At 43.5% G+C, this 26,163-nt stretch overlaps 2 protein-coding genes across 5 annotated transcripts; one reads left to right on the forward strand and one right to left on the reverse strand.

The window, feature by feature from the left end:
- The first annotated feature begins 5,933 nt into the window (after positions 1-5,933).
- On the forward strand, positions 5,934-9,023 carry LOC139571129 (glutathione S-transferase 3-like). The gene is made up of 7 exons (XM_071393718.1): positions 5,934-6,379; positions 6,801-6,904; positions 7,071-7,122; positions 7,209-7,341; positions 7,462-7,603; positions 7,772-7,897; positions 8,373-9,023. The coding sequence occupies exons 2-7, from the start codon at positions 6,818-6,820 to the stop codon at positions 8,499-8,501; spliced, it is 669 nt and encodes a 222-aa protein (XP_071249819.1). The 5' UTR covers positions 5,934-6,379; positions 6,801-6,817; the 3' UTR covers positions 8,502-9,023.
- Positions 7,883-19,062, reverse strand: LOC139571130 (transmembrane protein 14A-like). Of its 4 annotated transcripts, none has more exons than XM_071393722.1 (6): positions 18,922-19,043; positions 10,053-10,109; positions 9,565-9,647; positions 9,336-9,437; positions 9,132-9,219; positions 7,883-8,508 (listed from the first exon to the last, which is right to left on the reverse strand). In XM_071393722.1, exons 2-6 carry the CDS (start codon positions 10,058-10,060, stop codon positions 8,505-8,507), a joined length of 285 nt encoding a protein of 94 aa, XP_071249823.1. In that variant the 5' UTR covers positions 10,061-10,109; positions 18,922-19,043; the 3' UTR covers positions 7,883-8,504. The 4 variants fall into 4 exon arrangements, with proteins under 4 accessions (XP_071249823.1, XP_071249820.1, XP_071249821.1 ...); XM_071393719.1 differs by lacking the exon at positions 7,883-8,508 and adding an exon at positions 8,654-8,992 and having other exon boundaries at positions 18,922-19,040; XM_071393720.1 differs by lacking the exons at positions 7,883-8,508; positions 10,053-10,109 and adding an exon at positions 8,654-8,992 and having other exon boundaries at positions 18,922-19,062.
- Between the last annotated feature and the right edge of the window lie 7,101 nt (positions 19,063-26,163).

Genomic DNA, 26,163 nt, shown 5'->3' on the forward strand with positions numbered 1-26,163 from the left:
TGGTCATGGTTAGCAGATGTTAATGCAAAGTGAAGTGTAGCGAAATGCTTGTGCTTCTAGTTCCGACCATGCAGTAATATCTAACAAGTAATCTAACAATTCCACAACAACTACCTTATACACACAAGTGTAAAAGAATGAATAAGAATATTCACATATAAATATATGCATGAGCGATGGCCGAACGGCATAGGCAAGATGCAGTAGATTATATAGAGTACAGTATATACATATGAGATGAGTAATGTAGGGTATGTAAACATTATATAAAGTGGCATTGTTTAAAGTGACTAGTGATACATTTATTACATCCAATTTTTAATTATTAAAGTGGCTAGAGATTTGAGTCAGTATGTTGGCAGCAGCCACTCAATGTTAGTGATGGCTGTTTAACAGTCTGATGGCGTTGAGATATAAGCTGTTTTTCAGTCTCTCGGTCTTAGCTTTGATGCACCTGTACTGACCTTGCCTTCTGGATGATAGCGGGGGTGAACAGGCAGTGGCTCGGGTGGTTGTTGTCCTTGATGATCTTTTTGGCCTTCCTGTGACATCGGGTGGTGTAGGTATCCTGGAGGGCAGGTAGTTTGTCCCCGGTGATGCGTTGTGCAGACCTCACTACCCTCTGGAGAGCCTTGCGGTTGTGGGCGGAGCAGTTGCCGTACCAGGCGGTGATACAGCCCGACAGGATGCTCTCGATTGTGCATCTGTAAAAGTTTGTGAGTGTTTTTGGTGACAAGCCAAATTTCTTCAGCCTCCTGAGGTTGAAAAGGCGCTGTTGCGCCTTCTTCACCATGCTGTCTGTGTGGGTGGACCATTTCAGTTTGTCTGTGATGTGTACGCCGAGGAACTTAACTTTCCACCTTCTCCACTACTGTCCCGTCGATGTGGATAGGAAGGTGCTCCCTCTGCTGTTTCCTTAAGTCCACGATCATCTCCTTTGTTTTGTTGACGTTGAGTGTGAGGTTGTTTTCCTGACACCACACTCCGAGGGCCCTCACTTCCTCCCTGTAGGCCGTCTCGTCGTTGTTGGTTATCAAGCCTACCACTGTAGTGTCATCTGCAAACTTGATGATTGAGTTGGAGATGTGCATGCATGGCCACTCAGTCATGGGTGAACAGGGAGTACAGGAGAGGGCTGAGAACGCACCCTTGTGGAGCCCCCAGTGTTGAGGATCAACGGGGTGGAGATGTTGTTTCCTACCCTCACCACCTGGGGATGGCCCTTCAGAAAGTCCAGGACCCAGTTACACAGGGTGGGGTCGAGACCCAGGGTGTTAAATGCTGAGCTGTAGTCAATCAACAGCATTCTTACATAGTTATTGCTCTTGTCCAGATGGGTTAGGGCAGTGTGATTGCGATTGCGTCGTCTGTGGACCTATTGGGGCGGTAAGCAAATTGGAGTGGGTCTAGGGTGTCAGGTAGGGTGGAGGTGATATGATCCTTGACTAGTCTCTCAAAGCACTTCATGATGGGGGTTATATCCTTCCTGTCCTTCCTGTTTGGCCCTGTCCGGGGGTATCATCGGATGGGGCCACAGTGTCTCCTGACCCCTCCTGTCTCAGCCTCCAGTATTTATGCTGCAGTAGTTTGTGTCGGGGGGCTTGGGTCAGTTTGTTATATCTGGAGTACTTCTCCTGTCTTATCCGGTGTCCTGTGTGAATTTAAGTATGCTCTCTCTAGTTCTCTCTTTCTTTCTGTCTCTCGGAGAACCTGAGCCTTAGGACCATGCCTCAGGACTACCTGGCATGATGACTCCTTGCTGTCCCCAGTCCACCTGACCGTGCTGCTGCTCCAGTTTCAACTGTTCTGCCTGCGGCTATGGAACCCTGACCTGTTCACCAGACGTGCTACCTGTCCCAGACCTGCTGTTTTCAACTCTCTAGAGACAGCAGGTGCGGTAGAGATACTCTTAATGATCGGCTATGAAAAGCCAACTGACATTTACTCCTGAGGTGCTGACTTGTTGCACCCTCGACAACTACTGTGATTATTATTATTTGACCATGCTGGTCATTTATGAACATTTGAACATCTTGGCCATGTTCTGTTATAATCTCCAGCCGGCACAGCCAGAAGAGGGCTGGCCACCCCTCATAGCCTGGTTCCTCTCTAGGTTTCTTCCTAGGTTTTGGCCTTTCATGGGAGTTTTTCCTAGTCACCGTGCTTCTACACCTGCATTGCTTGCTGTTTGGGGTTTTAGGCTGGGTTTCTGTACAGCACTTTGAGATATCAGCTAATGTAAGAAGGGCTATATAAAAAGATTTGATTTGATGATGACGGAAGTGAGTGCTACGGGGCGATAGTCGTTTAGCTCAGTTACCTTAGCTTTCTTGGGAATAGGAACAATGGTGGCCCTCTTGAAGCATGTGGGAACAGCAGAATGGGATAGGGATTATATGTCCGTAAACACACCAGCCAGCTGGTCTGCGCATGCTCTGAGGACGTGGCTAGGGATGCCGTCTGGGCCGGCAGCCTTGCGAGGGTTAACATGTTTAAATGTTTTACTCACGTTGGCTGCGGTGAAGGAGAGTCCACAGGTTTTGGTAGCGGCACTGAATGTGGCACTGTATTGTCCTCAAAGCAAGTGAAGAAGTTGTTTAGTTTGTCTGTGAGCAAGACATCGGGGTCCGCGACGGGGCTGGTTTTCTTTTTGTAGTCCGTGATTGACTGTAGACCCTGCCACATTCCTCTCGTGTCTGAGCCGTTGAATTGCGACTCTACTTTGTCTCTATACTGACGCTTAGCTTGTTTGATTGCCTTGCGGAGGGAATAGCTACACTGTTTGTATTCGGTCATGTTTCTGGTCGCCTTGCCCTGATTAAAAGCAGTGGTTCGAGCTTTCAGTTTTGCGCGAATGCTGCTATCAATCCATGGTTTCTGGTTGGCGAAGTCACCGATGCACTTGCTAATAAACTCGCTCACCGAATCAGCGTTGTTGTTGTTCGACGCTATCCGGAACATATCCCAGTCCATGTGATCGAAGCAATCTTGAAGCGTGGAATCAGATTGGTCGGACCAGCGTTGAACAGACCTGAGCACGAACGTTTCCTGTTTTAGTTTCTGTCTATAGGCTGGGAGCAACAAAATGGAGTCGTGGTCAGATTTGCCCTGGTCCCATCTGCGCCGGGATTGCCCTAGGTCCCCTAGAGTTCAGGGAAACGGCTCGGGGTCCGCATAGACGGGGCAGTGCGGACCCCTGGCTCTCTTTCCCAACCACCACCATCGCCAGGAGGAGCCCACTGGCACGGACGTGGGTGCAAGGCTCCACTTCCCCCAGAAGCAGACGAGTGCAAGCAGGTGGAGCCTGTTGTTGTGGTGGGCCGGACCTGTGTTGGGGACTTTTGTCATGTCCCTGTCACTGTGGAGGGGGTGCCCTGCTCTGCCCTGGTGGACACTGGGTCCACAGTAACCCCGGTGAGGCTGGATATTGTGCCAGGTTGGACTCAGTTTGAGCCCACAGCTGTGTAGCTCCGCACAGTCACAGGTGAGCTGGCACCCATGAAAGGAAAGGGAATAATGACTCTGACAGTAGTGGGCAGGACTGTACGTCATCCTGTGTGGGTGGTGGCTGTGCAGGACCCTTGAATCCTGGGGTTGGACTTTCTTAGGAGCACAGGCTGCCAGTTAGACCTAAATAGGGGCACACTGAGCTTCCAGGGAGGGCCAGCAGTCATCATGGCCCTCCCAATGTCCCAATGTCCCATTCACACAACCCAACTACCCCCTTACTCCAACAGTTAAAGCAGCAGAGACACATGGCTGCCCTCCCTCCCCCACGTCGGTGTGTGACTTTTTCCCAGCCCTTCTATCACCTACGGCTGTGTGTTACATTCCCCCAGCTACCTCCACGATACATCCCTCCGTGAGCCCGGGCCGTGCCCCCCCCAGCCCAGCTACCCCAGATGGGAGAGTAGAGGACACTGTCTGCAGTGAGGGAGATATGGGGGGAAAACTGTGTTGGTCTTGACCCCGAGCAGCAGGAATGGTTGTGGCAGTTGCTGTTTGAATTCAGAGACAGCTTTGCGCTGAGTGAGGAAGAGGTGGGTCAGAATAATCTGGTGCAGCATGAGATCGACACAGGTGATGCTCGGCACATCAAGATGCATCCCCACCGTATCCTGCTGGCACGCCAGGAGGCGGCAGACAAGGCTGTGTTGGAGATGCAGTGAGCAGACTTCATTGAGCCCTCAGACAGCCCCTGGACGGCACCAGTCGTCATGGTTCCTAAGAAGGGGGGCAAGCTGAGGTTCTGTGCTGACTACATGCGGCTGAATGAGGTAACCAGGAAGGACTCAGACCCCATACCACGTATCGATGAGTCGCTGGACCTGGTTAGGGGGTCCTCCTGGTTCTCCTCACTAGACCTCCGCAGTGGATACTGGCAGGTGCCCCTCTCCCCAGAGGCCAGAGCCAAAACTGCGTTCTCCACTAACAGAGGACACTGGCAGTTCAAGGTCCTGTGCTTCGGCCTGTGCAATGCTCCAGCTACTTTTGAGCGTTGATGGACAGGGAGTGTCTGGTATACCCCAACAGGAGTGTCTGGTATACCTCGACGACATCCTGGCCCATGGCAGCTCCTTCTAGTCAGCCCTGGGGGCGCTATGGCATGTGCTGGAGAGGGTGGCTGCCGCAGGCCTGAAGCTCCACCCCGAGAAGTGCCACTTCATGAGGAAAGAGGTGTCCTTCTTGGGCCACCAAGTGGGGAAGGAGGGTATCAGAACCACGGAGGACAAAGTGTGTGTTGTCCGAGACTGGCCCACCGCCACCAACCAGCATCAGCTGAATGGTTTCCTGGGCCTGGCCTCGTACTACAGAAGGTTTGGACAGGGCTTCTCAAGCATCGCTGCTCCCCTGAACCACCTGCTGCCGAAGGACAAGGTCTTCATTTGGACAGTGGAGTACGAGGAGGCCTTCAACACCCTCATACGTGCAATGATCGAGGCCCCTGTGCTTGCCCCCCCTGACCTCACCTTGTCCTTTATCCTGGACACAGACGCGAGCAATGTGGGCATGGGTGGGATGCTGGCTCAGGTGGGGCCGGAGGGGGAGAGAGTGGTGGCGTACTTCAGCAAAACATTCAACAAATATGAGCGCCGCTACTGTGTCACCCGTTGGGAGCTCCTGGCTGTTGTGGCTTCCATCAAACACTTCAAGTACTACCTGGGTGACCTGCCCTTTACTGTAAGGACTCACCACTGCTCTCCAGTGGCTCATGTCTTTCAAAGAGCCAGAGGGGCAGGTTGCTCGCTGGTTGGAGGAGCTTCAGCCATACAACTTCACAATGGTGCACAGGGCAGGGGCACGCCACTCCAACGCCATGTCCCGTCGGCCCTGTACTGCAGAGAGAGCTGTGTGGGAAGGAGGGGGTCTGTTCCACAGTGGGTCGGGCGAGCGGGCCTGTCTGCTGTGAGCTGCAGACTGTCGACATGGCTGAATGGGGGCAGCACCAGGGACAGGACACAGACCTGAAGCATCCGTTTTGAACATTCTCACCACCAAATGTAGTGAGAGGAAGTGGGAGAGGATGGAAGTAAACTGGGCTGACATTCTGCAAATGTTGTCATTGATGAAACATTGATCTTAATACATTTTTCTGTTCCCAAAACTAGAATCTGTTACGAACACAGTGCGCTGTGTTTGTAACAGACTTAACGCTTTGCCAAAGTTACAAAAAAAATGCATAGTTTAGAAAGAGTGCAAGGTCGAATGGAGTTTGTTCGCACTTCGGAACAAGGCGCCAATAGGCTCTCGCTAGCTCGTGCTTGGCTTTGCACACCTCCTTGCCTGTTCTGCCCACTATGCTTCATTTGTCCCACTGTAAACGACACAGATGAACTTTCTTAAATTATGGTTAGGTATAAGATTAGCAGTGTGGTTGAGGTTTAAAATCTGATTTTAATAAGATAAATTGTAGAAATAGGCAGGGTTTAAGACTTTGTGGCTGTGGTAACTAGTGACGACCATTAACAAGGCGACACTGCATCTTAACTCCTCCTCCACATTTACTGGATTTGTTGAACAGTGCAGAAGAGACGTCCCACCCCCCGCCTGCTACGTCATTGATAATTTATGACATTTGTAAAGCGCTTTTTATTATTTAAGTCATTTAGCAGATGACTATTATTATACAAGAATAATCTCAAAGTTCATAAAATAAAAGTAAAAAACGTTGTTTTTTTAAACAAAGCAAATATACAGTATATAACCATATCAAAGTCTAAGTGGAAACCTTTCCACTTAGACTTTGCTCCAAAAGCTCCAACAGTCTGAACAGCCCTGAGATTGTCCGGAAGGAGTTCCAAAGGTGTGGCGTTACATAACTTTGCAAGTTAACTTTTTTGGTGTTCACACAGGTTCATACTTCTCTCCGACACACAAGGTCAGTATTTCTTAAACTTATCTTAAAATTGTAGGTTGATAATGAAACAGACAACCGTATGTTTTGTAGGCTTTTTTTTCAGCTTTATTTTCATATATGGTTCTAGTTGAGGCTGTATAACAACCGTCTGTGATTGGAAGTCCCATAGGGAGGCGCACAATTGGCCCAGCGTTGTCTGGGTTTGGCCATTGTAGGCCGTCATTGTAAATAAGAATTTGTTCTAAACTGACTTGCCTAGTTAAATAAAAAAAATAGTTTGAGTAGTCTGATTTAAAATGCACAGTAAAAGTAATGCACATTACTTTTAGCAAACAGACAGGGATTTGCCTGCATACACTAAATCTACTGCAATGTATCAAACACAACATTACTGCATTTGCACATGAAAGTGTAATGGAGTGTGGTTGTTTCCTTCCTGCAGTAAACTTTAATTTCACCATGTCTGGAAAAGTGGTGTTGACTTATTTCAATGGGAGGGGGAAAATGGAGTCAATTCGATGGCTTTTAGCAGTTGCTGGAGTTGAGGTAAGTAGGCTGAACAAATACAAAAAAATGTGGCTGTGGGCTGTTTACAGGACTTGCATTTTCAAGTAGACCTACCCTAAGTGAAATAGTGGACAGGCCTACAGGCGATGCACAGATGGATCACTAAACTGATGTCGTTCTGAAAATATACATTTTATATCCATAGTTTGAAGAAGTGAATATGACAAAGCACGAGGAATATGTAAAGCTGTTGAGTGGTAAGTTTGGTCACGGTGTTAATAACGCCGATAACATGCTCATTGTGTTGAAGGGTGTTTAAATGTTGGACCTTTTTCCCCCCCAGATGGAGCACTCATGTTTGAGCAGGTTCCATTGGTGGAAATTGATGGAATGAAGCTGGTTCAAACCAAGGCTATCCTAAACTACATAGCAGGGAAATACAATCTTTACGGGAATGACCTAAAAGAACGAGTCATGTATGAATTTTAATGTCATAACTTGTATTTACTTGTTTGGCTGTGTTAGAGGCATAATGGTAGCTGTTCGTACAAAAGGGGGGGAATTCTGCTAAGGGTTTGGTTTTCATTTACCTTTAGGATTGACATGTATTCTGAAGGTGTGAGGGACTTGATGGAAATGATAATGATGTTGCCATTCATTTCACCTGACACCAAGAAAACTAAACTGGAGGACATTGAGAGGAAAGCTACAAGCCGCTACATTCCCGTGTTCGAAAAGGTACTGTGGGCCTTGGCCGGCCGGGAAGGGTAGGGCTCACTAAAGTAACCTGAATCTAAGCAGTTTTATTATCATTGCGAAATACCATGTCTGCTAAGTGAAAAGGTTGGCACGTCTGTACAAGTTTATGTATTGTCTAATGTGAGGGTGTGCGCTGATTTCTTACAGGCTCTCGCTAGCTCCCAGTACCTGGTGGGTTATCAGTTGAGCTGTGCTGATGTACAGCTACTTGAAATCACCTTGATGTTGGAGGAGAAATTTCCTACAATTCTCTCCAAATTCCCTGTTGTTAAGGTAAAGTTTATTACAAATGTATTTTGTTCTTGACAAAATAAGTTATTAGACAAATCTTGATACATTTGAAGTGCATCTCATCAAAACATGTTACAGGTTCACATAACCCAAACAGCATATGAATATTGCATACCTGCTGCACATTTTCATACAGATAAACATAAGTCTGGCCATACTGTTTTGAATGTACTGCTACAACACCCTGTCTATATTAAATGTACTGTACTGCGTCTCAATAATCTCTCAAGTATGCCCTCGTTCACTACTTCCCACAAATCTAAAAGCATTGGATTGGTGGAGGCATATTTATTTGACTCATTTCCTTTCAAATCGGTTAAGGAAAGTGAACCCAGGCACACTTTGGGAGGAAGGAGAGATAATTAGGACAGTCAGCAGCATATCTGAAAGAAAGGTCAAAATATCCATAGATACTTCATTTGATTCATTCTTGATTGGGTGCAAATTATTTTTTCAGGCTTTTCAAGGGAGGATGAAAAGCCTGCCAGCTATTCAGAAGTTCCTGCAGCCAGGCAGCAAGAGAAAGCCTCAACCAGATGACTTCTATGTAAAGACTGTGTATGAGGTGTTCAACTTCAAGCACTGATGCTTATCTAAGAAATGTAAAGAGTTGAAGTGAATATAATATTAGATATACATTATTCCAGATTGTCATTTCTTGTAACATGTATGAATAAGGACCAAATTGTTCAAGTAGAACAAGTATTTGTTTTTCAATAATACACACAAAAAACAAAAGGCTGTTAAACAAAATATCAGCTGTAATTAAACACTTCATGTCTGTTCTAAGCTATTCCATCATTTATATCAAACAGTTATTAGGTTATTTACAGTGAGGCAGCTAAACATGATTGTCTAAGTAAGTAGTCATACCTTCAGATCAAGTAGTAAATGTTACTGTATTTCTGTTCCCATATTCATTGAACAAATCATTACAAAAACAATACATAGGCAAGCACAAACAATGTGCAAATGGAACTTCATCCCTTGCAGTGATATTTTCACTTTAGACAGTTGTGTTGTTCAAATCACATTACAATCACACCCATGAAGAGAAGTCGCAGGACCATCAGCAAACTGAATAAAGAAACCAGATATGATAACTTCATATTGACTGTGCATGTTCATTATTTAATTTGAAACATTCAAACAAATACAATGAAAAGGAGTTAAATGTAACCAATACTGAGTATAGTGCACATTTGGTGATTCTCACCTTAGTCCTGCCATGATGCCAGCTGGCATTATTTTCCCAGATTTCTTGAATCTCATTCCCATCACTATTGTCAGCACTCCTGAGGCAACTGAGAAAATAAAGATTTATACATTTATGAAATGCAATTTAAAGATATGTCAAGGCCTAAAATAATAAATTATATTTCATTCAGGTTTCTGGTGACCAACACGTAGGCATACTTACCGAGGGAATAGAAAGTCTTGGTTGGGTCATATGAAATCATTAAGGCCCCATAGGTGGCCATGCTGCCAAACAATATCCCAGCTATCAGTGACATGACACTACCTGTAGTAAAAAAATACAAAAATAGCTATTACTTTCCATCGTCTTGTTAACAGGGTCAATGAAACAATGACACAGACAAATTCATGTTGCTTTGTGTATTTTGAAATGCTTGACTGGAAACTCCTACCTTTTTTCTTGTACCCCATGAATCCCCCCAGGGCTATGGCTGCAGCATAGCCAAATCCAAGCCAGTCAATTGCCATTGCAGTGCTGTGGAACAGGAGTATTGGGACACATCAATAAATCTTAAGGCTTCTGCATATTTCGATTTGGCTGGCTTCGACTAGGCAAACCGAAAGAATGTGCTCACATAGCCCCTTCCCTTAAAAGACCTTTGCTTGAAAATCAAGAAAAAAATGCCCTAGCGTTGGAGCAGTTTTTCTAGAGAGGAAGAGTCAAAGCGAGGGATAACTGGGCCCAAAATCAGATTGTTCATCTGCCCTCTCATTGGCTAGAATGGTCCCACCTGATCTTGCCTCCTCCTGACTGCCTTCCATTTTTGAAGACATATCTTATCATTTTTATAACTGCCACTAGAGTATCTGGTCTATATAATGGATCATCTGTAGTATTTCTCAAGTGAAAGATGGTTCGTTTTCATGCACAGACACTCACCAGGTCATAACATTTATTTTTTGGTCCACCAGCCAGTCAGCGGTTTTATTTTTGCTGCTACAATTACACCAACAAAAGACCACAAAAAAAAGATGCACATGACTTGTAATGTTTCTAAAACAAAACATTTATTTCTAATGTGGTATATTGAATAATTACATTTTTGTGACCAGAGTCTTTTAACAAAAATATCACAGATGAGACAAACATTTTCACCTGCCCCTTTCAGGGCGGGAGGTTATCATGATAGTGAGACTCCAGTCATGTTTGTGCCTGTGAGATTGAGCCTTATTAGTAGAAGTGTTGTCTTATGGAGCCAGATACCTGCCAAAAGCTTGAACATATGTATTGTTAGGTTCGAAAGAAAAGCAATGCGTGAAATTTAATCTGTGAACATACAAACACCATGTAACGATTACAGACCTTTAGGCTTGAACAAATCTTGTGTTGCAATTCTGATGTACAATAATACCTTTCAGAGTTTTGGCAGTTTCATCTCACCAACAACAACAAAAAAACGTACACCAAACAGTCTGTTAGGAGTGCTACTCGAACAAGCATAACGCAGTATAACATTTAAAAAAAACAGAGGTCAGGGAACCCGGAAAAAGGTATTCTGCACGTTTTCAAGTTAAAAGTCTCCATTCTCTATTACTCCTGTTGAGTTTACTTCACATTTAGGTAGCTACGGTAATGGATTTGTTTGCCAGTACAAGTCTAGATAGCACTAGCTGTATTATGCCTACAACAGTTCATTTTCAGTCCGCTAGGTGTATCTCCACAGCATGGGCATGTCGCTGGGTGAAGTGTACCTTATCAAAATATGACTAATTCAATATTGCACCATCCCATTCTCTGGGCTCTGTCTGAAATCCTAACCAGTAGTATATACCAGGAATAATGAAACACAGAATAATAGATGTTTGGTGAATCTATGAATTATGTATGACCACTGGAGTCTTTGCCACTCAATATTTTGATATTTATTTCATCACTCAATCTTGCAAAACATATTCTGTAGGAGGAGTTAATATGAATTTAAAATAATTTGACATAATTTATATGAATTGGGTCATGAACATATGGACTTTGAAATAAACAAGGGAGAGGTTAAACGTTGCAGTGGAGCTTAGGTAGTCTCCGTATAGGCCATTCCCCTCATTGCGACACTGCTGCCCAGTTGAAGAGCTTGTGAACTCCATGCAGCACCACAGCACAATGCGCCTTGAGGAAAAGCACCCCTCAGCCTCAGAAGATGACCTTCCGGAGTCATGCAGTCATAGTAATTTTACCCTAATGTAGGCCTATTTGCCTACTAGCCAAATAAAGTGCAGAGCATGCATGATGCGTGCAACTCATCATTCCAACATATTTGAACATTTAATTAATCCTTCATTCAGTTCAGTCAGTCAGTATGTCATCCATTCAGTCATTTGTCTGAGTTGCAATAGGATCCAATGAGAATAGAACAGTCTTATCCACTTGTTTATTGAAATGCATGTGTATTCACTTTAATAATTAAATGTTTAATTTAGGCCTATCCAAATAAAAGAAATTGTCCTTCAACTTGTAGGCATTGCAATTTAGGGTTTTTGGGTACTTCATTTTGGGTACTGGTGTCTTGCGGAATCATTTTTTAACTATTTGTGTTTAACTGTTTTTATTATAGAGTAGGCCGTCATTGTAAATAATAATTTGTTCTTAACTGACTTGCCTAGTTAAATAAAAACAAAGAGACTAGCTCACAGGCCTCTAAATACAGCCTCTAAATAAATGTGAAAAAATTGTTGAAGCAGCACGTGCAGTGACTGATAGGGAAAAAAGATCTCGCAATAAGAATAGGCTATAGATAGTCTTGACCATTTGGGACCCCTTGGCTATTTCGCTCAGGACAGGTTACAGCCAAGACTTAATCAATATTTAGTTTTGTCTCATTTATTGAAATGGATATAGCCTCTGCGTGATGGGGTTGTGTAACGCAAATGGCTATAACAAGCCTATATAGAATGGAATTCATTAATATAACAGTCGAAATGCCTAATATGAGGCCTACAGTCCGTGCTCCCAAATACTGGAAAAAGTGTGATTCATTAGGTTACATGATCACCACAATAGCCCCACGCGGCTATAAAAATAAATTATGCAATTATATGGCCATTAGATAACACACAACAGCATGGCATATTTAGATAGCGGATTAGACTCAACAGCCTTGGTTTCTCAAACTACTGCCTCGCCAACTACTCCTTAGATAGAGTTCAGTGTGTCAAATCGGAGGGCCTGTTGTCCGGCCCTCTGGCAGTCTATGGGGGTGCCACAGGGTTCAATTCTCGGGCTGACTCTTTTCTCTGTATATATCAATGATGTCGCTCTTGCTGCTGGTGATCCTCTGATCCACCTCTACGCAGACAACACCATTCTGTATACTTCTGGCCCTTCTTTGGACACTGTGTTAACAAACCTCCAGACGAGCTTCAATGCCATACAACACTACTTCCGTGGCCTCCAACTGATCTTAAATGCAAGTAAAACTAAATGCATGCTCTTCAACCGATCACTGCCCACACCCGGCCGCCCGACTAGCATCACTACTCTGGACGGTTCTGACTTAGAATATGTGGACAACTACAAATACCTAGGTGTCTGGTTAGACTGTAAACTCTCCTTCCAGACCCACATTAAGCATCTCCAATCCAATATTACATCTAGAAATCGGCTTCCTATTCTGCAACAAAGCCTCCTTCACTCATGCTACCAAACATACCCTCGTAAAACTGACTAACCTACTGGCCCTCGCTTCATATTCGTCGCCAAACCCACTGGCTCAAGGTCATCTATGTCTTTGCTAGGTAAAGCCCTGCCTTATCTCAGCTCACTGGTCACCATAGCAACACCCACCCGTAGCACTCGCTCCAGCAGGTATATTTCACTGGTCATTCCCAAAGCCAACTCCTCCTTTGGCTGCCTTTCCTTCCAGTTCTCTGCTGCCAATGACTGGAACAAATTGCAAAAATCACTGAAGCTGGAGACTTAAATCTCCCTCAATAACTTTAAGAATCAGCTGTCAGAGAAGCTTACCGATCATTGTACCTGTACACAGCCCATCTGTGAATAGCCCACCCAACTACCTCATCCCCATATTGTTATTTATTTTTGCTATTTTGCACCCCAGTATCTCTACTTGCACATCATCATCTGCACATCTATCACTCCAGTGTTAATGCTAAATTGTAATTATTTCGCCACTATGGCCTATTTATTGCTTTACCTCCCTAATCTTACTACATTTGCACACACTGTATATAGATTTTTTCTATTGTGTTATAAGTGTGTTTTTGCCGCTTTGCTTTGCTTTATCTTGGCCAGGTTGCAGTTGTAAATGAGAACTTGTTCTACACTGGCCTACATGGTTAAATAAAGGTGAAATAAAATATTTAAAAAATATATTAAAAAAAATATCATATTTGCTTTCTATTTTGCAGCTCAGGTGGTTATTCTAGACAAGGCTCTTCTGTTTCTTTATCATTCTCACACAAGTAATTTGTTGAAGGCCCAAGCCTATACTATGGGATCTACTGGTATAACGCCATTATTGAATGCAGTTCTAAAACAAGCTCCAGACTTTTATTTTGGAAATTAAACCGGAAGCTGCAAACTAACGTCTGGGCTAGAGTTGCTTGATTGACTAGCTAACTTCGACTAGCTACGTTCAGATCATGTCCTTTGCAGATGCCACATTACTGACAACAGTTTGTACGCATAAAAAATATCTGTAACAGAGTAAAGGGAGACGTAAAGTAAGAATTTAACGTGTAAATATTAATAGTCGTAACATAGGGTTTGTACGTTTACAGATCTATTTTAACATTTAGATTTCATGTTTCACGCAAGGCTTTTCTTACGATCCTAACAATTTACAAATGGATTTTCTTACAATCCTAACAACTTTTTGGCAGGTATTTGGCTCCATATGGTCTTCTCTTTCCTAGCAGTTGAAACTCAAACAGAAAAACAACCTAGTTTGTGAACAAAACAAAGTAAAGAGCCAAGAAACACAATGACAGTCTCACTTCAGTAGACCTTCGTTTCAAGTAAATTAGACCAACTTTTATGCCTGTACGCAGCGCTTCTAAAAAGGTATTTCACTCAACTCTTTGCGTGTACACAGCCCCCAGCCAGGCAGTGTTGCAGCGCGAGGTGAAATAGGCAATAGGATTCGTAGTTTTGACTTTGTGATTATTTTACCAGCTATGAAACAAAACGGCGAAAATACTTACAGCTACTGCAGCATTTATTTTAATATAAATGTGATCATACTTGACTATTTTTATTCACAAATGCGAGTGAAATGCTCGCACCGTAGAACCCTGACCACCCGTCAACGTGGCTGGTGAAATAGACATTTTACCCGCTAATGCCAAAATCTACCCGCATTTGGTGGGTGTTAATTTTAGGGACTGGCTCAATCTGAACAATAACACGTGTCAGTTGTGGTACAGTTTTGGAAACATAAGGACCGTATCTTTCATAACGAGAAATAATAATTTAAAAAAGGTTAAATTGATACACACCTTGATAGGGTTAGTGTTCCCACAAGGCCATATCTCCATGTTACAGCGCTTTTTACGGAAGACAAGAGGCGACCACCTGAGGTAATTAGTTATCTAGCATGCGCCGAACACCTGTGTAAGTGTAACCTGGGAAGTGTAGTTTCTTCGGATGGAGGCACACTTAACTGTTAAGGATCAGTTCAAAACTGCTACAGTATGTGTATCTTTTTTATTTAAAGGATTGTTTCTCGCCGATGAAAGATATGTTTCGAAAGCTGTATCGCAAGCAATGATTAACGTTTCTAAATGTTAAAGTTAAAACACAGCATCGGGATTGTAGTTCACATGAGCCAGTCATGGGCGAAACTAATGGCTGAAAACTGTATGGAGAAGTCAGAATGTCGCCGAGACCAAGATATACTACATGGCCAAAAGTATGTGGACACCTGCTTGTCAAACATCTCATTCCAAAATCATGGGCATTAATATGGAGTTGGTTCCCCTTTGCTGCCTTAATTTTGTCAATCTAGGGGGTGCTGTTTCCACTTTGGAAAATATCGTCTCCAAATTAAACTGCCTCATACTCAATTCTTGCTCGTACAATATGCATATTATTATTACTATTGGATAGAAAACAATCTCTAGTTTCTAAAACCGTTTGAATTATGTCTGTGGGTGAACCAGAACTCTTTCTGCAGCGAAATTCATGACAGGAACTGCGAAGGTCTGAAAACGAGGCTCTGTTCTCAGATCAGTTTTAAAGCTCTGTATGTATCCTATGGGTCGACATGAACTGCACCCGCCTTCCCCTGGATGTCAGTAATCAATGAGAATTGGAATGGAGTTTCTACGTAGATCTCAGACCTTATAAAAGGCCAAGGAACGAAGGGAGCTCTCTTTTCGACGTTCGTCATTACGCAAAGCAAGACCTCAGGATGGCATTTTGAAACGCTCAGTTATCGGCCTTAGATATATCCGTCTGTAATTTAATTCGATATAGGTGTTAGAAACATCATAACGAAGTTATTTTAAACCGAGTTATATCAGTTTATGCGAGTATATTGCTATTTTCGGAATTTCCTTAGTATTGCGTTTTGAACATTTGGGCATGTTGTGGCCACATAGCTATTGTTAGCTGCTAATTCCGAAGTTGAAGACGACGTTTTACAACCAAGCAACGATTCTTTTGGACAAAGGACAACTTGCCCAAGATTCTGATGGAAGCTCGTCCAAAAGTAAGAGCTATTTATGATGTTATTCCATATTTATGTGGAAAAATGTAAACGGATTTGTCCGCCATTATTGCGGCACTGGTCTGGCTGTAACGCACACTGTATGTCTAGTAACGTTAATTTTAAAAATCTAACACAGCGGTTGCATTAATAACTAATGCATCTTTCATTTGCTGTCCAACCTGTATTTTTTAGTCAAGTTTACGATTATTTATTGATTAGATTAGGTGCCTCTCCAAGATGGCGCTGGCCAGAATGCATGAAATGTTGCTAGTGATCACATTGTATAACCACGATTGTGCTGCTAAATATGCACATTTTCGAACAAAACCTATATGCATTGTGTAATATGATGTTACAGGACTGTCATCTGATGAAGTATATCAAGGTTCGTCAAAAATTATATATCTTTTGCTGGATTGTCACGATCGCTAACATTTGCTGCTGGTAAATGCGGTTGTGTTTCTGGCTATTGTGGTAAGCTAATATAATGCTATATTGTGTTTTCGCTGTAAAACACTTAAAAAATCTGACATATTGGCTGGATTCACAAGATGTTGGGCTTTCATTTGCTGTACGCTGTGTATTTTTCAGAAATGTTTTATGATGAGTAATTAGGTATTTGACGTTGGTCTCTGTAATTATTCTGCCTGCATCTACGCTATTTCAGATTGCAGCTGCAATGTAGAACTGTGATTTATACCTGAAATATGCACATTTTTCTAACAAAACATATGCTATACAATAAATATGTTATCAGACTGTCGTCTGAAGTTTTTTTCTTGGTTAGTGACTATTTATATCTTTATTTGGTCGAATTTGTGAACGCTACCTATGCAGTAAGAAAATGGTGGAGAGAAAAAAGTTGTGTCTTTTGCTATCGTGGTTAGCTAATAGATTTACATATTGTGTCTTCCCTGTAAAACATTTTAAAAATCAGAAATGATGGCTGGATTCACAAGATCTGTATCTTTCATCTGGTGTCTTGGACTTGTGATTTAATGATATTTAGATGCTAGTATTTACTTGTGGCGCTATGCTAGGCTATGCTAGTCAGCTTTTTTTACTGATGGGGGTGCTCCCGGATCCGGGATGCGTAGCAAGTAGAAGTTAACAGCCTCCACTCTTCTGGGAAGGGTTTACACTAGATGTTGGAACATTGCTGCGGGGACTTGCTTTCAATCAGCCACAAGAGCATTAGTAAGGTTGGGCACTGATGTTGGGATATTAGGCCTGGCTCGCAGTCAGCGTTCCAATTCATCCCAAAGGTGTTCGATGGAGTTGAGGTCAGGGCTCTGTGCAGACCAGTCAAGTTCTTCCACACCGATCTCAACAAACCATTTCTGTATGGACCTCGATTTGTGCACGGGGGCATTGTCATGCTGAAACAGGAAAGGGCCGTCCCCAAACTGTTGCCACAAAGTTGGAAGCACTGAATCGTCTAGAATGTCATTGTATGCTGTATGTGGCGTTAAGGGGCCTAGCCCGAAGCATGAAAAACAGCCCCAAACCATTATTCCTCCTCCACCAAACTTTACATTTGGCATTATGCATTGGGGCAGGTAGCGTTCTCCGAGTATCTGCCAAACCCAGATTTGTCCGACGGACTGCCAGATGGTGAAGCGTGATTCATCACTTCAGAACAAATTTCCACTGCTCCAGAGTACTATGGCGGCGAGCTTAACACCACTCCAGTCGACGCTTGGCATTGCGCATGGTGATCTTAGGCTTGTGTGTGGCTGCTCAGCCATGTAAACCAATTTCATGAAGCTCCCAACGAACAGTTATTGTGCTGACGTTGCTTCCAGAGGCAGTTTGGAACTCGGTAGTGAGTGTTGCAACTGAGGACAGATGATTTTTACACACTTCAGCACTTGGCGGTCCAGGCTGAGCAGTTGTTGCTCCTAGACATTTCCATTTCACAATAACAGCTCTAGGTGGGCAGAAATTTGAACTGACTTGTTGGAAAATTGGCATCCTATGACGGTGTCAGGTTGAAAGTCACTGCGCTCTTCAGTACAGACATTCTACTGCCAACGATTGTCTATGGAGATTGCATGGCTGTGTGCTCGATTTTATACGCCTGTCAGCAACGGGTGTGGCTAAAAAAGCCGAATCCACAAATTTGAAGGGGTGTTCACAGCTAGCCCTTAAATCATGACTGTTAGTCTGGTGTTAAAGTAGATTTAATTTCTTACTGGTACAGACACCCAAGCGTGCACACTTGTTTTTATAGCCTAGTTGTAATGATAGAATCCCGATTATCTGTGGACCTAGAAAAGATGTCATATCACTTTTAACAAGTTATACCTTTTAACATAGGCGGCGTGTAGGTATTAAGTTAGGGGAAGCTAATTTTCAGCATAAACATGCACTGTTATAATAAAGTAATTCCATGCATCCTCGCATTTGCAGACTTATGTAAAATATCCTACTATTACTAATGTGATGATTAGATTGGATAGTGATAATTTGGGCTAATAATAATTTAGGCTAATAATAACTCAATTACTGTTCAATGGAGCGAGTAGTGTCGTAGATTAGGCTTATCAAATACATTTCATGCAATTCTACTACACATTGACTGGAGACAGCATAATGTTTTTAATACGACAAACTACAGGGTAGCCTACTCTGCTGACGCTTACAAACAGATCAATAAAAACGACGTTGTCTGATCCATATACTAGGCCTAAGAAAAGGGGAGATACAAATACAATATGACGTCCACCTAACCTGGAGTGGGAAATTATTGTCCAAAAACAAACCAAAGTGGCACTGACTCAATGATAAAGACAGTGAATTTAGGGGGGATTTATGTTTTTATAACTGTATCGCAATTGAGACTCGATTCGCGTTTAGATGGGAGTATTTGGCTTTTTGGGCTTCCAAAGTAAATTCGCCCTTTAAACAGACTATGTGAGGTACTTGGACTGCAAGGAGTAACGTTCAGCCAGTCCAACGTTAGGCTACAAAATAATAGCTAGCTACAACTAGCTAACTAGCGAACAGAAAGGTACACAACACTTGACAAAACACCACTTGAAATGTATGCATACTACTCAGATTTGAAAATAATGAATTTACCTGGTATTTGCTCATTTAAACGTAAAACAAATTAGTTAGAAATTTGCACACGTAGACGCCTGTGGTCCCAATGTTTACTGTTCAGCAGTAGGAAGGGATCACTACTATTCTGCAAGCAGCACTAACAATGACGTCACTTTCATATGGTAATGAAGAAAACTTCCAAATAAAAGCTCGCATTTCAAAACATTGCAAGGTGGATAACTCATTCAAAAGATATTACATTTTAATCAATGTCGATTTTTATTGTGCTTATTTTAACATTATTTTAAGACCTCTATGGAAAAATACAATGCTCAGACTGGTATGTTGACAATATGGGCTTACAGTAAAAAATAATAATATATATTAAAAAAATACTATATTTTGTAAAAATATAAAAGTGGGGGTGGGAGTACTCAGTAGTGCCTGTAGAAACTATATATGGTGTATTTTCCTGAGCGAGGCAGTTAACCCACTGTTCCCCGGGTGCCGAAGACGTGGATGTCGATTAAGACAGGGGGGGGGGGGGGGGGGGGGGGGGGGGGGTTGGGTTAAATGCGGAAGACACATTTCAGTTGAAGGCATTCAGTTGTAAAACTGACTAGAAGGCCAGCATCCCGGAGTCGACTCTCCACTGTTGACATTGAGACTGGTGTTTTCCGGGTACTATTTAATGAAGCTGACAGTTGAGGACTTGTGAGGCGTCTGTTTCTCAAACTAGACACACTCATGTATTTGTCCTCTTGCTCAGTTGGGCACTGGGGCCTCTCACTCCTCTTTCTATTCTGATTAGAACCAGTTTGCACTGTTCTGTGAAGGGAGTAGTACACAGCGTTGTACGAGATCTTCAGTTTCTTGGCAATTTCTCACATGGAATAGCCTTCATTTCTCAGAACAAGAATAGACTGACGTGTTTCAGAAGAAAGTCCTTTGTTTATGGCCATTTTGAGCCTGTAATCGAACGCACAAATGCTGATGCTCCAGATGCTCAACTAATCTAAAGAAGGCCAGTTTTATTGTTTCTTTAATCAGCACAACCGTTGTCAGCTGTGCTAACATAATTGCAAAAGGGTTTTCTAATGATCAATTAGCCCTTTAAAATAATAAACTTGGATTAGCTAACACAACGTGCCATTGGAACACAGGAGTGATGGTTGCTGATAATGGGCCTCTGTACACCTACGTAGATATTCCATAAAGAATCTGACGCTTCCAGCTACAATAGTTATTTACAACATTAACAATGCCTACACTGTATTTCTGATCAATTTGATGTTATATTAATGGACAAAAAATGTGCTTTTCTTTAAAAAATAAGGACATTTCTAAGGGCCCCAAACTTTTGAAAGGTATTGTATACAGTGCATTCGGAACGTATTCAGACCACTTTACTTTTTCCACATTTTGTTACATTACAGCCTCATTCAAAAATATATGAAATACTTTTTTTCCTCTTATCCATCTACACACAGTACCCCACAATGACAAAGCAAAAACTGTTTTTTAAAAACTTTTTTGCAAATGTATTAAACATTAAAAACTGAAACATCACAATTACATAAGTATTCAGACCCTTTACTCAGTACTTTGTTGAAGCACCTTTGGCAGCGATTACAGCCTTGAGGGTTCACGGGTATGATGCCACAAGCTTGGCACACCTGTATTTGGGGAGTTTCTCCCATTCTTCTCTGCAGATCCTCTCAAGCTCTGTCAAATTAGATGGGGAGCGTCACTGCACAGCTACAGTGGCTTGCAAAACTATTCACCCCCTTGGCATTTTTCCTATTTTGTTGCCTTACAACCTGGAATTAAAATGGATTTGTATCATTTGATTTACAAGACATGCCTACCACTTTGAACAAGCAAAATATTTTTTATTGTGATACAAACAGGAAATAAGACAAAAAACTGAAAACTTGTGCTTGCATAACTCTTCACCCCCTGAAAGTCAATACTTTGTAGAGTCACCTTTTGCAGCAATTATAGTTGCAAGTCTCTTGGGGTATGTACAGTCTCTCACTGTTGCCGCCTGCTACCGACCCCCCTCAGCTCCCAGCTGTGCCCTGGACACCATCTGTGAATTGATCGCTCCCCATCTAGCTTCAGAGTTTGTTCTGTTAGGTGACCTAAACTGGGATATGCTTAACACCCCGGCAGTCCTACAATCTAAGCTAGATTCCCTCAACCTCACACAAATCATCAAAGAACCCACCAGGTACAACCCTAAATCCGTAAACATGGGCACCCTAATAGACATTATCCTGACCAACTTGCCCTCCAAATACATCTCTGCTGTCTTCAATCAAGATCTCAGCGATCACTGCCTCATTGCCTGTATCCGCTACGGGTCCGCGGTCAAACGACCACCCCTCATCACTGTTAAACGCTCCCTAAAACACTTCTGCGAGCAGGCCTTTCTAATCGACCTGGCCCGGGTACCCTGGAAGGATATTGACCTCATCCCGTCAGTTGAGGATGCCTGGTCATTCTTTAAAAGTTACTTCCTCACCATATTAGACAAGCATGCTCCGTTCAAAAAATGCAGAACTAAGAACAGATATAGCCCTTGGTTCACTCCAGACCTGACTGCCCTCGACCAGCACAAAAACATCCTGTGGCGAACTGCAATAGCATCGAAGAGCCCCCGCGATATGCAACTGTTCAGGGAAGTCAGGAACCAATACACGCAGTCAGTCAGGAAAGCAAAGGCCAGCTTTTTCAAGCAGAAATTTGCATCCTGTAGCTCTAACTCCAAAAAGTTCTGGGATACTGTAAAGTCCATGGAGAACAAGAGCACCTCCTCCCAGCTGCCCACTGCACTGAGGCTAGGTAACACGGTCACCACCGATAAATCCGTGATAATCGAAAACTTCAACAAGCATTTCTCAATGGCTGGCCATGCCTTCCTCCTGGCGACTCCAACCTTGGCCAACAGCCCCGCCCCCCCCCGCTGCTACTCGCCCAAGCCTCCCCAGCTTCTCCTTTACCCAAATCCAGATAGCAGATGTTCTGAAAGAGCTGGAAAACCTGGACCCATACAAATCAGCTGGGCTTGACAATCTGGACCCCCTATTTCTGAAACTGTCCGCCGCCATTGTCGCACCCCCTATTACCAGCCTGTTCAACCTCTCCTTCGTATCATCTGAGATCCCCAAGGATTGGAAAGCTTCCGCAGTCATCCCCCTCTTCAAAGGGGGAGACACCCTGGACCCAAACTGTTACAGACCTATATCCATCCTGCCCTGCCTATCTAAGGTCTTCGAAAGCCAAGTCAACAAACAGATCACTGACCATCTCGAATCCCACCGTACCTTCTCCGCTGTGCAATCCGGTTTCCGAGCCGGTCACGGGTGCACCTCAGCCACGCTCAAGGTACTAAACGATATCGTAACCGGCATCGATAAAAGACAGTACTGTGCAGCCGTCTTCATCGACCTGGCCAAGGCTTTCGACTCTGTCAATCACCATATTCTTATCGGCAGACTCAGTAGCCTCGGTTTTTCTAATGACTGCCTTGCCTGGTTCACCAACTACTTTGCAGACAGAGTTCAGTGTGTCAAATCGGAGGGCATGTTGTCCGGTCCTCTGGCAGTCTCTATGGGGGTACCACAGGGTTCAATTCTCGGGCCGACTCTTTTCTCTGTATGTATCAATGATGTTGCTCTTGCTGCGGGCGATTCCCTGATCCACCTCTACGCAGACGACACCATTCTGTATACTTCTGGCCCTTCCTTGGACACTGTGCTATCTAACCTCCAAACGAGCTTCAATGCCATACAACACTCCTTCCATGGCCTCCAACTGCTCTTAAACGCTAGTAAAACCAAATGCATGCTTTTCAACCGTTCGCTGCCTGCACCCGCACGCCCGACTAGCATCACCACCCTGGACGGTTCCGACCTAGAATATGTGGACATCTATAAGTACCTAGGTGTCTGGCTAGACTGCAAACTCTCCTTCCAGACTCATATCAAACATCTCCAATCCAAAATCAAATCTAGAGTCGGCTTTCTATTTCGCAACAAAGCCTCATTCACTCACGCCGCCAAACTTACCCTAGTAAAACTGACTATCCTACCGATCCTCGACTTCGGCGATGTCATCTACAAAATAGCTTCCAATACTCTACTCAGCAAACTGGATGCAGTTTATCACAGTGCCATCCGTTTTGTTACTAAAGCACCTTATACGACCCACCACTGCGACCTGTATGCCCTAGTCGGCTGGCCCTCGCTACATGTTCGTCGTCAGACCCACTGGCTCCAGGTCATCTACAAGGCTATGCTAGGTAAAGTGCCGCCTTATCTCAGTTCACTGGTCACGATGGCTACACCCACCCGTAGCACGCGCTCCAGCAGGTGTATCTCACTGATCATCCCTAAAGCCAAAACCTCATTTGGACGCCTTTCCTTCCAGTTCTCTGCTGCCTGCGACTGGAACGAATTGCAAAAATCTCTGAAGTTGGAGACTTTTATCTCCCTCAACAACTTTAAACATCTGCTATCCGAGCAGCTAACCGATCGCTGCAGCTGTACATAGTCCATCGGTATATAGCCCACCCAATTTACCTACCTCACCCCCCCATACTGCTTTTATTTATTTACTTTTCTGCTCTTTTGCACACCAGTATCTCTACTTGCACATGATCATCTGATGATTTATCACTCCAGTGTTAATCTGCTAAATTGTAATTATTCGATTTATTGCCTACCTCCTCATGCCTTTTGCACACATTGTATATAGATTCTCTTTTTTTCTACCATGTTATTGACTTGTTTATTGTTTACTCCATGTGTAACTCTGTGTTGTTGTCTGTTCACACGGCTATGCTTTATCTTGGCCAGGTCGCAGTTGCAAATGAGAACTTGTTCTCAACTAGCCTACCTGGTTAAATAAAGGTAAAATAAAAATAAAAAATGTATAAGCTTGGCACATCTAGCCACTGGGATTTTTGCCCATTCCTCAAGACAGAACTGCTCTAGCTCCTTCAAGTTGGATAGGTTCCGCTGGTGTACAGCAATCTTTAAGTCATACCACAGATTCTCAATTGGAATCAGGTCTGGGCGTTGACTAGGCCATTCCAAGACATTTAAATGTTTCCCCTTAAACCACTCGAGTGATGCTTTAGCAGTATGCTTAGGGTCATTTACCTGCTGGAAGGTGAACCTCTGTCCCAGTTTCAAATCTCTGGAAGACTGAAACAGGTTTCCCTCAAGAATTTCCCTGTATTTAGCGCTATCCATCATTCCTTCAATTCAGACCAGTTGCCCAGTCGCTGCCAATGAAAAACATCCCCACAGCATGATGCTGCCACCACCATGCTTCACTGTGGGGATGAAGTTCTCAGGGTGATGAGAGTGGTTGGGTTTGCGCCAGAAATAGCTTTTTCCTTGATAGCCAAAAAGCTAAATTTTAGTCTCATCTGACCAGAGTACCTTCTTCCATATGTTCCGGGAGTCTCCCACATGCCTTTTGGTGAACAACAGTTTTTTTCTTTAAGCAATGACTTTTTCTGGCCACTTTTCCGTAAAGCCCAGCTCTGTGGAGTGTACGGCTTAAGGTGGTCCTATGGACAGATACTCCAATCTCCGCTGTGGAGCTTTGCAGCTTCTTCAGGGTTATCTTTGGTCTCTTTGTTGCCTCTCTGATTAATGCCCTTCTTGCCTGGTCTGTGAGTTTTGGTGGGCGGCCCTCTCTTCGCAGGTTTGTTGTGATGCCATATTCTTTCAATTTTTTAATAATAGATTTAATGGTGTTCTGTGGGATGTTCAAAGTTTCTGATATTTTTTTATAACCCAACCCGATCTGTATTTCTCCACAACTTTGTCCCTGACCTGTTTGGAGAGCTCCTTGGTCTTCATGGTGCCACTTGCTTGGTGATGCCCCTTGCTTAGTGGTGTTGCAGACTCTGGGGCCTTTCAGAACAGGTATAGATATACTGAGATCACGTGACACATAGATTGCACACAGGTGGACTTTATTTAACTAATTATGTGACTTCTGAAGGTAATTGGTTGCACCAGATCTTATTTATGGGCTTCATACCAAGGTGGTGAATACATATGCATGCATGCACCGCTTTCCGATTTTTATTTGCTAGAATGTTTTTAAACAAGTTATTTTTTAAATTTCACTTCACCAATTTGGTCTATTTTGTGCATGTCCATTACATGAAATCAAATAGAAATCTATTTAAATTACAGGTTGTAATGCAAAAAAATAGAAAACACGCCTAGGGGGATGAATACTTTTGCAAGGCACTGTATTTTCAGATCGGGTTCAAGTCCAAGCTCTGGCTTGGCCACTCAAGGACATTCAGAGCCCTGTCCCGAAGCCACTCCTGCATTGTCTTGGCTGTGTGCTTAGGGTCTTTGTCCTGCTGAAAGGTGAACGTTCACCACAGTCTGAGGTTCTGGGCGCTCTGGAGCAGGTTTTCATCAAGGATCTCTCTGTACTTTGCTCCGTTCATCTTTCCCTCGATCCTGACTAGTCTCCCAGTCCCTGCAGCTTGGCAGACGCGACGCTTGGCATTCAGACGTGACGCTTGGCCTTCAGGCCACAGAGTTCAATCTTGGTTTCATCAGACCAGAGAATCTTGTTCCTCATGGTCTGAGTGTCCTTTACGTGCCTTTTGGCAAACTCCAAGTGAGCTGTCATGTGCCTTTTACTGAAGAGTGGCTTCCATCTGGTCACTCTACAATAAAGGCCTGATTGGTGGAGTGCTGAGATGATTGTCCTTCTGGAAGGTTCTCCCATCTCCACAGATGAACTCTGGAGCTCTGTCAGAGTGACCAGAGTGACCGTTCTTGGTCATCTACTGGACCAACACCCTTCTCCCCCGATTCCTCAGTTTGGCCGGGCCGCCACTCTAGGAAGAGTCTTGGTGATTCCAAACTTCTTCAATTTAAGAATGATGGAGGCCACTGTCTTCTTGGGGACCTTCAATGCTGCAGAAATGTTTTGGTACTCTTCCTCAAATCTGTGCCTCGACACAATCCTGTGTCGGAGCTCTACAGACAATTCCTTCGACCTCATGGCTTCGTTTTTGCTCTGACATGCACTGTGAAGTGTGGGACCTTATATAGACAGGAGTGTTTCTTTCAAAATCATGTCCAATCAATTGAATTTACCACAGGTGGACTCCAATCAAGTTGTGGAAACATCTCAAGGATGATCAATGGAAACAGGATGCATCTGAGCTCAATTTCGAGTTTTATAGCAAAGGGTCTGAATACTTATGTAAATAAGGTATTACTAAAA

This window comes from Salvelinus alpinus, chromosome 3 (genome assembly GCF_045679555.1).
Source record: "Salvelinus alpinus chromosome 3, SLU_Salpinus.1, whole genome shotgun sequence".
NCBI classification, from domain to species: Eukaryota; Metazoa; Chordata; class Actinopteri; order Salmoniformes; family Salmonidae; genus Salvelinus; species Salvelinus alpinus.